The 13,183-nt window shown below is 44.2% G+C and overlaps 1 protein-coding gene across 1 annotated transcript in view; it reads right to left on the bottom strand.

Annotated features, from left to right (window-relative positions):
- The window catches only part of LOC144488006 (uncharacterized), a 183,829-nt gene that overhangs the window by 85,189 nt on the left and 85,457 nt on the right, over positions 1 to 13,183 (bottom strand). Inside the window, exons 18-20 of the mRNA XM_078206027.1 lie at positions 11,235 to 11,298; positions 9,557 to 9,652; positions 2,611 to 2,772 (exon numbers count right to left, since the gene is read on the bottom strand). Coding sequence (XP_078062153.1) covers positions 2,611 to 2,772; positions 9,557 to 9,652; positions 11,235 to 11,298 — 322 coding nt within the window. The remainder of the gene's footprint in view (positions 1 to 2,610; positions 2,773 to 9,556; positions 9,653 to 11,234; positions 11,299 to 13,183) is intronic.

Raw genomic sequence — 13,183 nt, 5'->3', positions numbered from 1 at the left:
ATCATTGATAGTCACGGGTGAGGTGCCTGAAGATTGGACAGTGGCAAATGTTGTATCTTTGTTTAAAAAGGGCTGCAGGGAAAAACCTGGGAACTATAGGCCAGTGAGCCTCACATCTGTGGTGGGTAAATTGTTGGAAGGTATTTTGAGAGAAAGGATCTACAGGCGTTTAGAGATGCAAGGGCTGATTAGGGACAGTCAGCATGGCTTTGTGAGTGGAAAATCATGACTCACAATTTGATTAGTTTTTTGAAGGGGTAACCAAGAAGGTAGATGAGGCCAGTGCGGTTGATGTTGTCTACATGGACTTTAGCAAGGCCTTTGACAAGGTACTACATGGTAGGTTGTTGCATCAAGTTAAATCTCACGGGATCCAGGGTGAGGTATCTAAATGGATACAAAATTGGCTTCTTGACAGGAGCCAGAGGATGGTTGTAGAGAGTTGTTTTTCAAACTGGAGGCCTGTGACCAGCGGTGTGCCTTTAGGGGTCAGTGCTGGGCCCACTGTTATTTGTCATTTATATTAATGATTTGGATGAGAATATAGGGGGCATGGTTAGTAAGTTTACAGATGACACCAAGATTGGTGGCATAGTGGACAGTGAAGAAAGTTATCTCCAATTGCAACGGGATCTTGATCAATTGGGCCAGTGGGCTGACGAATTGCAGATGGAGTTTAATTTAGACAAATGCGAGGTGATGCATTTTGGTAGATTGAACCAGGGCAGGACTTACTCAGTTAATGGTAGGGCGTTGGGGAGAGTTACAGAACAAAGAGATCTAGGGGTACATGTTCATAGCTCCTTGAAAGTGGAGTCACAGGTGGACAGAATGGTGAAGAAGGCTTTCGGCATGCTTGGTTTCATCAGTCAGAACATTGAACACAGGAGATAGGACGTCTTGTTGAAGTTGTACAAGACATTGGTAAGGCCACACTTGGAATATTGTGTGCAATTCTGGTCACCCTATTATAGAAAGGATATTATTAAACTAGAAAGAGTGCAGAAAAGGTTTACTAGGATGCTACCGGGACTTGATGGATTGAGTTATAAGGAGAGGCTGAATAGACTGGGACCTTTTTTCTCTGGAGCGTAGGAGGCTGAGGGGTGACCTTATAGAGGTCTATAAAATAATGAAGGGCATAGACAAGGTAGATAGTCAATATCTTTTCCCAAAGGTAGGGAGGTCTAAAACTAGAGGGCATAGGTTTAAGGTGAGAGGGGAGAGATGCAAAAGGGTCCAGAGGGGCAATTTTTTCACAGAGGGTGGTGAGTGTCTGGAACAAGCTGCCAGAGGTAGTAGTAGAGGCGGGTACAATTTTATCTTTTAAAAAGCATTTAGATAGTTACATGGGTACAATGGGTATAGAGGGATATGGGCCAAATGTGGGCAATTGGGATTAGCTTAGGGGGTTTTAAAAAAAAGGGCGGCGTGGACAAGTTGGGCCGAAGGGCCTGTTTCCATGCTGTAAACCTGTAAATCTCTATGACTCTATGACCAATTCAGTTAAGTTTGTAGTTAGTGTTAGCTCAGATGGTGGTGGACTTGACAATAATGATGGCATTAAAGAGGCAAATGGTTGTGCCTTTTCCTGTCGAAGATGGCTATTATTTAGTACTTATTTGGTATGCTCAAACTGTTATTTGTCAGCCTAAACTTAGATGTTTTCCAAGCCTTGCTGTAATCTGGTCATTGAGTCGTACAGCCCAGAAACGGCCCTTTGGCCCATTAAATCTGCACCGACAATAACTACCACTAAAGTCGCGCTAATCCCATTTTCCAGCACTTGTCCCATATCCTTGAACCCTATGATGTTTCAAGTGCTCATCCAAGTGGAGGCTATTTCATCACTGGAAGAGTTATGAATGGAATTGAACACAGCAAACACCCCATTTCTAAAATTCTGATCATTAATGAAATGGATAAAGATGGTTGGCTGAGAACACTGCTACGTGTAACTCATGCAGTGAATCCCTGGGGCTGCAATGACAGACCTTGAACAATCAGGTTGGTGAGGACAAGGTTAAGTAGGCTATCTTATCATGTTGGTTTCCTAACCATCTGACCCAGGCCCCGATCTGGCAGCCATGTTGTTTAGGACTCAGACAGCATGTCAATGGTAGTGGCACCAAAGCAAGCTTGAAGGCCCATAAGCGGAGTATATTTTGTGTGTCTGCTTCCTTCAAACGGTGTTAAACGTCCGTTGCAGCACATGGTAAACAGAAGGACTCTTCCTAGATATTGATTGACTTGACATTCTGGGGTCCAGAGTGAATGCTGAGGACACCAAGATCAATTTTTCCCCTCACCATGACTTCAGTTTGCTGTGCTGCGATATGAATGTCTGTGTTAATAATAGACTTTCAACTTAGACATGTTTGACTCTTTCTAACATTCAACTTTAAGTGAGATGTTCCTTGGACATATTTGCCGGAATTTTACTGCCTCGCCTGCCCGAGGCTCGTAAGATCCCGCACGAGGCCAACGGAGAATACCGTTCTGCTAAACCCGCCCACCCCAATTCTGGGGCGGGTGGGGCGGCAAAATTCTGGCCATTATGTTCTTTGCAGCCTGATTATCAAATAGACCTCTGACCATATTTTCACATACCTGGGCTGCCTTTTACACCACGAGGACCTGGAGGTCCTACGATGCCTTGGGGCCCTGGAGGACCTGGGATTCTCTCTGGTGTCGGACAATCAGCACTTCCTTTTCGTCCTTTCTCCCCTTTAGGACCGTCTAAACCCAGAAACCCTGCCCGACCTGGCAAACCTGCACAGAAAAGATACCTTTAATTATAATTTGAAAAATAAATCGCTGCTAACTGCATCAGCACAGAAATTAAATATAACTGCAGCAGAAGAAAAGGTAGGGTGTCACCGAGTGTTAAACACTGATTTAAATCTAAACCAAGAGAAAATGTTTTCGTGAACGGGAGAATTATTACCAGCAGTTCAAATTTTGGATGCTTTTACAATAGCAAAATGACAATATTACATCAGATTCTGCTCCTTTAGAATCAGTAATTCTGAAGATTGTAAATTTAAATTAATATGAAATGGCAATTATTCTGCCAAATAAAACGTGAGAGCATTATTACTGATAGTAATGATTTATACTTATAATCTAGCATAACAGTACAATGGCTCCCAATAATCACCATTTACCAGATAGCCTATAGTGGAGCATGGAGATGGTTAAACTCACTGTCTGATCTTCCTTTCAGCTCACTGGGCTTCTGGCACATACTTAGGGATTGCAACAACTGGTTTCAATTAAAGTACAACAGCTAATACTTATTCCTGGTTACCACTTGTAGCAGATGTCGTGTGTGACCTGCCTCCTGTGGGATAGGTGTATCCATGTTAGCAGCAAACATTATTGTGTCAAATAAACGATACTGGGATTGAAAATCAAGAATTATATATGCAGCTTCATTTGGGATATGGATTTCAATTAGACAAGGAGGGAATACCAATTTTTGGAAACCTTCTGCCCAAAACCTTTGCATTAAACTTGCTGTCACCTCACACCGGCAATGTAGACCCCAAAATATTGAAAGGGTCAAAACATAGGATCATTAAAGTCATTCCAAAGGTCTTAATGTAAAATGATCATGTGAGGGGAGGTAATGGCCTAGTGGTATTATCGCTAAACTATTAATCCGGAAACTCAGCTAATGTTCTGGGGACCCAGATTCGAATCCCACCACGGCAAATGGTGGAATTTGAATTCAATAAAAATATCTGGAATTAAGAATTTCCTGATGACCATGAAACCACTGACGATTGTTGGGAAATTCCATCTGATTCACTCATGTCCTTTGGGGAAGGAAATCTGCCATCCTTACCTGGTCTGGCCTATATGTGACTCCAAAGCCACAGCAATGTGGCTTTGGAGTCACATATAGGCCAGACCAGAGAGTTTTTCAAGTTTAAAGTGAAAACTAGAAGTGGGCAGCAAAGGAGTCTGGGAAGGGTTTTTATTTTAACTTTAAAAGTCAGTTACCTGGGAGGTTCCCCCTCATTGATCCACTGGAGCAAGCTGAGAGGGGTGATTGAAGGCAGCAGTGCTGGTGAGAGATTAATTGAATTGTTTATTTATTTAATTAGTCAGCTAGTGTGTGTATTTTTTTGGCCTTTACTTTAACAGCAGTTTTTCAAGTTTAAAGTGAAAACTAGAAGTGGGCAGCAAAGGAGTCTGGGAAGGGTGTGAAGTATAAAAGGTAGGTTGCAGTATACGGCGGGCAGCGTCGGGAGCGGGCAGTGGAGTGTGTGGGAAGCAGAGTGTGAGCTATAAGACTTTGGCTCACAGGGCTTAGGCTGAAAGGGCGAGTAGGGGTGAGTTGAATTCATTTTTGCACTTTCTACCTGGTACTGGCAAGGTATCTAGAGGGGATGGGTGTGCAGGCAGTGCAATGTTCCTCTTGCACTATGTTTGAGGTGAGGGACGACGACAGTGTCCCTACTGATTACACCTGTGGGAAGTGCACCCATCTGCAGCTCCTCCAAAACCGTGTTAGGGAACTGGAGCTGGAGTTGGATGAACTTAGGATCATCAGGGACGCAGAGATGGCCATAGACACAAGCTTTAGGAATACAGTTACTCCGAGGATTGAAAACAGATGGGTGACGGTGAGAGGGGCTGGGAGGAAGCAGTCCGTGCAGGGATCCCCGGTGGTCGTTCCCCTTAGCAACAAGTATTCCGCTTTGGATACGGTTGAGGGGGATGACATACCAGTGGGGAGCCGCAGTGAGAGGATCTCCAGCACTGTGTCCGTCTCTGTGGCTCGGGAGGGAAAGGGGGAGAGCGGGAGGGCGATAGTTATTGGGGACTCGTTAGTTAGAGGGATAGATAGGAGGTTCTGTGGCAGCAAAAGAGACTCACGGATGGTATGTTGCCTACCGGATGCCAAGGTCCGTGATGTCTCAGACCGTGTTTTCCAGATTCTGAAGGGGGAGGGGAAACAGTCACAAGTCGTGGTGCACATTGGTACCAATGACATAGGTAAGAGAAGGGACGGGGATTTAAAGCAGGAATTTCTGGAGCTGGGCTGGAAGCTGAGAGCCAAGACGAAACATGTGGTCATCTCTGGTACGTTGCCGGTACCACGTGATAGCGAGTTGAGGAACAGGGAGAGAGTGCAGTTAAATATGTGGTTGCAGGGATGGTGTAGGAGGGAGGGTTTCAGATACGTGGATAATTGGAACACGTTCTGGGGAAGGTGGGACCTGTACAAACAGGACGGGTTGCACCTGAACCAGAGGGGCACCAATATCCTCGGAGGGAAATTTGTTACGGCTCTTCAGGGGGGTTTAAACTAATTTGTCAGGGGAGTGGGAAAGGGAGTTGTAGTCCAGAAGTCAGTGAGGGTGGTGAGGTATTGGGGAAGGTATCAGGGTCAAGGGTGGGTACTGGTAGACAGGAAGGTGGGTTGAAGTGTGTCTACTTCAATGCAAGGAGCATCCGGAACAAGGTAGATGAACTTGGAGCGTGGATTGGTACTTGGGACTACGATGTTGTGGCCATTACGGAGACGTGGGTAGAACAAGGACAGGAATGGTTGTTGGACGTTCCGGGGTATAGATGTTTCACTAAGTGTAGGGAAGCTGGTAAAAGAGGTGGAGGAGTGGCATTGTTAATCAAGGATAGTTTAACGGCTGCGGAAAGGCACTTCGTGGGGGATCTGCACACTGAGGTAATATGGGCTGAAGTTAGAAATAGGAAAGGAGCGGTCACGTTGCTAGGAGTTTACTATAGGCCCCCAAATAGTAATAGAGATGTGGAGGAAGAAATTGCTAAGCAGATTATGGATATGTGTGGGGGGTCACAGGGTAGTTGTCATGGGGGACTTTAACTTTCCAAATATTGATTGGAACCTTTGTAGGTCAAATAGTTTGGATGGGGCAGTTTTTGTGCAGTGTGTGCGGGAGGGTTTCCTGACACAATATGTGGATGGGCCGACTAGAGATGAGGCCACATTGGATTTGGTACTGGGAAATGAACCGGGCCAAGTGTTAGATTTGGTTGTGGGAGAGCAATTTGGAGATAGTGACCACAATTCGGTGTCTTTTGTTATTGCAATGGAGAGGGATAGGGCCGTACGGCAGGGCAAGGTTTACAATTGGGGGAGGGGTAATTATGATGCGATTAGGCAAGAATTAGGGGGCATAAGTTGGGAACAGAAACTGTCAGAGAAAGGAACTAATGAAAAGTGGAACTTTTTCAAGGAACAAATACTGGATGTCCTTGATAGGTATGTTCCTGTCAGGCAGGGAGGAAATGGCCGAGTGAGGGAACCATGGTTCACGAAAGAGGTGGAATGTCTTGTGAAAAGGAAGAGGGAAGCTTATGTAGGGATGAGGAAACAAGGTTCAGATGGCTCGATTGAGGGTTACAAGTTAGCAAGGAATGAGCTGAAAAAGGGGCTTAGGAGAGCTAGGAGGGGACATGAGAAGTCCTTGGCGGGTCGGATCAAGGATAACCCCAAGGCTTTTTACTCTTATGTGAGGAATAAAAGAATGACCAGGGTGAGGTTAGGGCCGGTCAAGGACAGTAGTGGGAACTTGTGTATGGAGTCAGTAGAGATAGGCGAGGTGATGAATGAATACTTTTCTTCAGTGTTCACCAAGGAGAGGGGCCATGTTTTTCAGGAAGAGAAGGTGTTACAGGCTAATAGGCTGGAGGAAATAGATGTTCGGAGGGAGGATGTCTTGGCAGTTTTGAATAAACTGAAGGTCGATAAGTCCCCTGGGCCTGATGAAATGTATCCTAGGATTCTTTGGGAGGCAAGGGATGAGATTGCAGAGCCTTTGGCGTTGATCTTTGGGTCCTCGCTGTCCACGGGGATGGTGCCAAAGGACTGGAGAATGGCGAATGTTGTTCCTCTGTTTAAGAAAGGGAATAGAAATGACCCTGGTAATTATAGACCGGTTAGTCTTACTTCGGTGGTTGGTAAATTGATGGAAAGGGTCCTTAGGGTTGGGATTTACGACCATTTAGAAAGATGCGGATTAATCCGAGATAGTCAGCACGGATTCGTGAAGGGCAAGTCGTGCCTCACAAATTTGATAGAATTTTTTGAGGAGGTAACTAAGTGTGTTGATGAAGGTAGGGCAGTTGATGTCATATACATGGATTTTAGTAAGGCGTTTGATAAGGTCCCCCATGGTCGGCTTATGATGAAAGTGAGGAGGTGTGGGATAGAGGGAAAGTTGGCCGATTGGATAGGTAACTGGCTGTCTGACCGAAGACAGAGGGTGGTGGTCGATGGAAAATTTTCGGATTGGAGGCAGGTTGCTAGCGGTGTGCCGCAGGGATCAGTGCTTGGTCCTCTGCTCTTTGTGATTTTTATTAATGACTTAGAGGAGGGGGCTGAAGGGTGGATCAGTAAATTTGCTGATGACACCAAGATTGGTGGAGTAGTGGATGAGGTGGAGGGCTGTTGTAGGCTGCAAAGAGACATAGATAGGATGCAAAGCTGGGCTGAAAAATGGCAAATGGAGTTTAACCCTGATAAATGTGAGGTGATTCATTTTGGTAGGACAAATTTAAATGTGGATTACAGGGTCAAAGGTAGGGTTCTGAAGACTGTGGAGGAACAGAGAGATCTTGGGGTCCATATCCACAGATCTCTAAAGGTTGCCACTCAAGTGGATAGAGCTGTGAAGAAGGCCTATAGTGTGTTAGCTTTTATTAACAGGGGGTTGGAGTTTAAGAGCCGTGGGGTTATGCTGCAACTGTACAGGACCTTGGTGAGACCACATTTGGAATATTGTGTGCAGTTCTGGTCACCTCACTATAAGAAGGATGTGGAAGCGCTGGAAAGAGTGCAGAGGAGATTTGCCAGGATGCTGCCTGGTTTGGAGGGTAGGTCATATGAGGAAAGGTTGAGGGAGCTAGGGCTGTTCTCTCTGGAGCGGAGGAGGCTGAGGGGAGACTTAATAGAGGTGTATAAAATGATGAAGGGGATAGATAGAGTGAACGTTCAAAGACTATTTCCTCGGGTGGATGGAGCTATTACAAGGGGGCATAACTATAGGGTTCGTGGTGGGAGATACAGGACGGATATCAGAGGTAGGTTCTTTACGCAGAGAGTGGTTGGGGTGTGGAATGGACTGCCTGCAGTGATAGTGGAGTCAGACACTTTAGAAACATTTAAGCGGTTATTGGATAGGCACATGGAGCACACCAGGATGATAGGGAGTGGGATAGCTTGATCTTGGTTTCAGATAAAGCTCGGCACAACATCGTGGGCCGAAGGGCCTGTTCTGTGCTGTACTGTTCTATGTTCTATGTTCAATGTGGTTGACTCTGAACTGCCCTCTGAGCAAGGGCAATTAGGGGTAGGCAATAAATGCTGGTCAGCCAGCGATGCCCATGTCCCATGAATGAATAAAAAAATTACAGATTTTAAGTATGATACAAACATCTTCAAACAAATGATTTATTTAAAGGCAGCCAAATGCAATATTTGGAATATAGATTCACCCTCAAGTTCCCTACATGTTTAGTCATTAATCTTAACCAGTGCATTTGGAGTGGTCGCAAGTGCTTTCCTAAAAATTAGGAAAGATCATGGAGGTTAATCTTATGCCTCCTGGTGACTAGTTCAAGAGTAGAACTGGTGAAGGTTAGGAAATGCATTGGCCCCTCTCCAAATGCTGCAGGAATTCTATAGAGCAAACAGGAACAAAATTACTTCATTAAAAAAAAAGGAGTTAAACAAGTCAATACTCCAATTTACATTTCCTTACTGGCAAATCAGATTAATTTGAACATGGGTTTCTCTGCAATAACTATCAGTTTCTTTTGAAGTTGGAGAGTAAACTGCTATCATGAAGATGCAAGATTCAAGAATTGGGAGAATGAACATTTCCCCAACTTTTGCAACCAGTGGTACATCAGCGACTCTTATTTCAAGTATCTTATAGATTAGAGATACGTCAAACTCTACATTGGCTACTAGTCATGTGCCTTAACTGCTCCCTCAGAGGAACTATGCATCAGAGTTGAAATCGATTATCCCTTATGTCACCTTTTGCACATGTGAAAGGAGCCAGTGATGCCTGAAAATAAATCACTCCATTCAATATGGAGTTGGATGTATTTCCGCCATTCTTGAGACATGAGGCCATTGCCCCAGAAACTGGTATTTTTTATACATATTGTCCTCCTGAACACTGGGCTAAAGGAACAATTTCTCACTTTTATTTTCCACACTGGGTGTCTTCTTTCTAAGCAGACTGCCAACTCCAGGCAAAGTAATAACAAGTTACTCAATCCTTTGCGTAGTAGTTTCCCACCTGGTGTGAGGTGAATTGGATGTTTCCTAATATCATTTCATGGTAATCTTTTATAGCCAGTCCGGACTGAAAACTCAATTCACATCCAATCAAATGAAAACCAGGTTGCAGAGCTAGAAGTGCAGTGTGCTAATTCATTACACCACAAAATGCCTGCATCTTTGAAAGGTTACGGTTTTGTTGTAAACTATCATTTTACCCTCTCTGTCATTAAATAATTGTATGCGCTACGAGCTAAGGTAAACTATTACCTGCTCCCTTTTCACCTGGCCTGCCTGGTTGCCCGGGAAAACCTGACAGTCCTGGTTCCCCTTCTTCACCTGGTAAACCTGGTCTACCCAGGTCTCCTGTAACACAAAGATAATGTTGTCCAGAATTATTGATTTCCCTTTATATTAAACCAAAAGCCATTCAATGTCTTCATAATAATGTTTAAAACAGTAGATATCTCAGTAGTCATTAAAACAACTTTTCCTGAATGATGGAAAAATGTATATCAATTTTGAAGATGCTCATTTCAAGACTTGACAGCATTGATACTTAATTGGGGTACAGTGCTCTCGGCATCAATCATGCAACTCAACACCACTAGATATGAGATGGTACAGTTTGGTAGGAAGAATTGTGAAGTCACTTATTATTTGTAAGGAACAAGTCCAGGTTGGGTAAAGGAACAAAGGGATTTCGGAATACAAATACACCATTAACTCAAAGTTGCATCGCAGTTGGTTTAGCTCAGTTGGCTAGTGATGCAGAGCGACGCCAACAGTGCAGGTTCAATTCCTCTATCAGTTGAGGTTATTCATGAAAGCCCCACCTTCTCAACCTTGCCCCTCACTTGAGGTGTAGTGATCCTCAGCTTAAATCACCACCAGCCACAGCCTATGGATATCTAGGACTATGGCGACTTTACCTTACAACACCTGGAATTAAGTTTGACTTTGCACATTAAAAACATTGGCTCAAATCTTATGGACAGAGTCAGTGCTGAATGCATTGATGCTGCCCAAAGATTCCTGAGACCTGATCCGTGCATAATTTTTCAGCCAGGACTTCTGATCCCAGCTGAAGCACCAAAGGATCATCGCAACCACTCCCAGCGAAGGTCATCAGGTGCAATAAAAGAGACGGATGAAGGGAGATCACATCCACTTTACACAACAGTAGCTGCTGCTGTGTTCAGGTAAGCTTGTAAAAGTCCAAGTCTTTCAGTCAGTGAGTGAGTTAGTGAACAGGTGAGTGGGTGAATGATTATGTAGGTGAGTTTTTAAGATGGATAGTCAGGTGGTCAGGGAATGGTCAGGTGCTGGGGGAGTGGGTGGTGATTGGATGGAGTCTGTTGTGGTGCTCAGTTGGAATAATGCTGGCTAGCCACTGAGTTAGAGCAGGTATTAAACTGTTTAATATTTCCAGGTAAGGGACATTAGCAGAGGGTCCCAGGCAGCAAGGAATCACCCCATTGGAATTTAAGCTTGCTGGGCAATATCTTACTTATTTAATAGCATCACAATTAGGCTTACATTAACACTGCAATTAAGTTACTGTGAAAATCCCCTAGTTGCCACTCTCCTGTTCAGGTACACTAAGGGGCAATTTATCATGGCCAATGCACCTAACCAGCACTTCTTTTGGACTGTGGGAGGAAACCAGAGCACCCAAAGGAAGCCCACGCAGACATGGGGAGAACGTGCAGACTCCGCACAGACAGACCCAAGCTTGGAATCAAATCCGGGTCCCTGACAGCAGTGCTAACCACTGTGCCATCGATCTCTGCACATATCTGCATCAAGGTTACTGCAGGGTCCAGTTATGTATTTTCCAGTGTTATGTCCCATCTCTGATGATCCAAAGACTGGAAGATTTGGACAATTATTGTTTTTTTTAAAATCTGACTTAGATGATTTAATTATCAACTTGATAGATTCTAACCTCTCGGAGGATCACAGTATATGGGTCCTGGTGCTCCAGGGGCTCCTGGCTCTCCTCTCTCCCCCTGAAAGAAGCAAAACAGATAGATTTACTTTTAGGACACATCTATATCATCATCACATTCTTTCTTTCTACCTATTGCTCAACTCCCAAACTTTGGCCCAAGTTTTAGCCACGATGAAGAGGGCAGGACTGCGGTTTGCAGATGCACGGTTTCCCTCGGCAGCCTGCCATTTAAATCACCAGCTGTCTCCACTGAAGTGGGATTTTGGTAGGCCAGGACTGTGAAACCTGGATTGTGGAGATTAGACTAGGTAAAAGCAAGTCTGAACTTTGTCCATTTGTTTGGTAGCAAGGTACCTCTTTCGGAGAGGTAAGGTACTCCTTTTGATATGGTCCCAGGGCACCTTTTGGATTGTTCAAAGTAAACCTGCTTGTGTTTAAAAAGTGCATAAACCCACTGGAACTCTCAAAGCTGTCAAAGAACTGTCAAATATGTCAAAGGACTGACAAAGCTGTTATGGCTGCAATAGAACTGTCAGAGAAGACCAGGTAAGTTGCTTAGGAGGGGGTAAGGACAAAGGGTGTGGGCATGGGCTAGCAGTAAGTTATAAACAGCCATGGAGATGCGGGGGATAGGTACAGAGACATGGGTTGACAGAGTGGGTATGAAGGGCGATGAGAGAACATAGGGAGTGTGTGGGGGATGAGGGGTGAAAGATGTTTTCTGTTTCAATCTTTTTAAAATTTAATTCAACAAAGTGCTGGAGCATGGAGGCAGACCTGCCCAACGTGTCTCCGCAGCCGACAGCCTCTACACTTCTTTTAGGCCGGTGGACCCAACTTTGAATCCAGCTCCCCAATGCCCCAGAATTAAAATCAGAATTGCAGACAGCTATTTTTTTTTTAAAGGTCAGGCTTGCACAGTCTTTGTGCACCTGATCTGGAAGCAGAAATCTGGGCCATTGTCAAACTTTTCACAAAATGATAACATTACCTACTTTGAATGGGATGGCACTGTAATTCAGATACCACATCATTCATTTGTATGATAGGTAAATGCATTTTTGGCTTGACGGCAGCAGCATCCCGTTAGTGAAATATTTATGTTGCCACTGCGTACTAGGAGCGTGAAATGGTTTGTTTCACCTGTTGCTCAAATTGTTGGGGTACTTTATCCATCAAGGGTACTTGGAGATTAACTGAGCACCTTTTAGGTATGAAAGTGGTGGCCTTATACATGACTTTTAGTGTCAGTATGATGCCTAATACATTGGCCACACGTCCTAACCACTGGATCATATCAAACAACATGTCTTTTCGGCTGTTCACAACAGGCAAAGTACTGACCATTCTCACACAACTCATGGTGCAAAATTCAGAACACAATGTCTAATGTTAAATGTGATTCTGCAATTGGCCAACACTTACTGAACAATCCCAGTGTGCTAAGAACTACATTCAACAACCAATTGAAGATTATCAGTCGAGCTTGCATTGTGGCTCATTTCCACTTGCTAGAAGCTACATATACATACATATAATCAGACATTGCACCTTTTTTGAACAAACAATCGATCCCTGGTGCATTTGCCATGGAAATGCCTTAACCAATCAGAGCCGACTTACCGACCAATCGGCACCCCTTTTCTCATGCAGTATGAATTATGGTTCCCTTTGAAATTTGGCATTCTTGCATCTGTCTTGATGAGTGCAAGACCAAAAAGCCTCGACAGGATGTGTCTTTTTTCAGCAGTAAAGTTTAATTTAAAAATTTGAAAGTGTCACTGAAATGCTTGCCCCTAATATTTTCAAATAACAGGAACCAGTCTTTATGAAAAACTTCGGTTTTCAGAGGGTGGAAGAGAAAGGTTCTCCAATTTTGAGCATCAGCCTATGGCACCAGTGCAATATTGTGCACGTCTGTTTATAATGTTTCTAAATGAGAC

Source organism: Mustelus asterias, chromosome 3, assembly GCF_964213995.1.
Source record: "Mustelus asterias chromosome 3, sMusAst1.hap1.1, whole genome shotgun sequence".
Lineage (NCBI taxonomy): Eukaryota > Metazoa > Chordata > Chondrichthyes > Carcharhiniformes > Triakidae > Mustelus > Mustelus asterias.
This window is presented reverse-complemented; position numbering and strand designations above follow the sequence as displayed.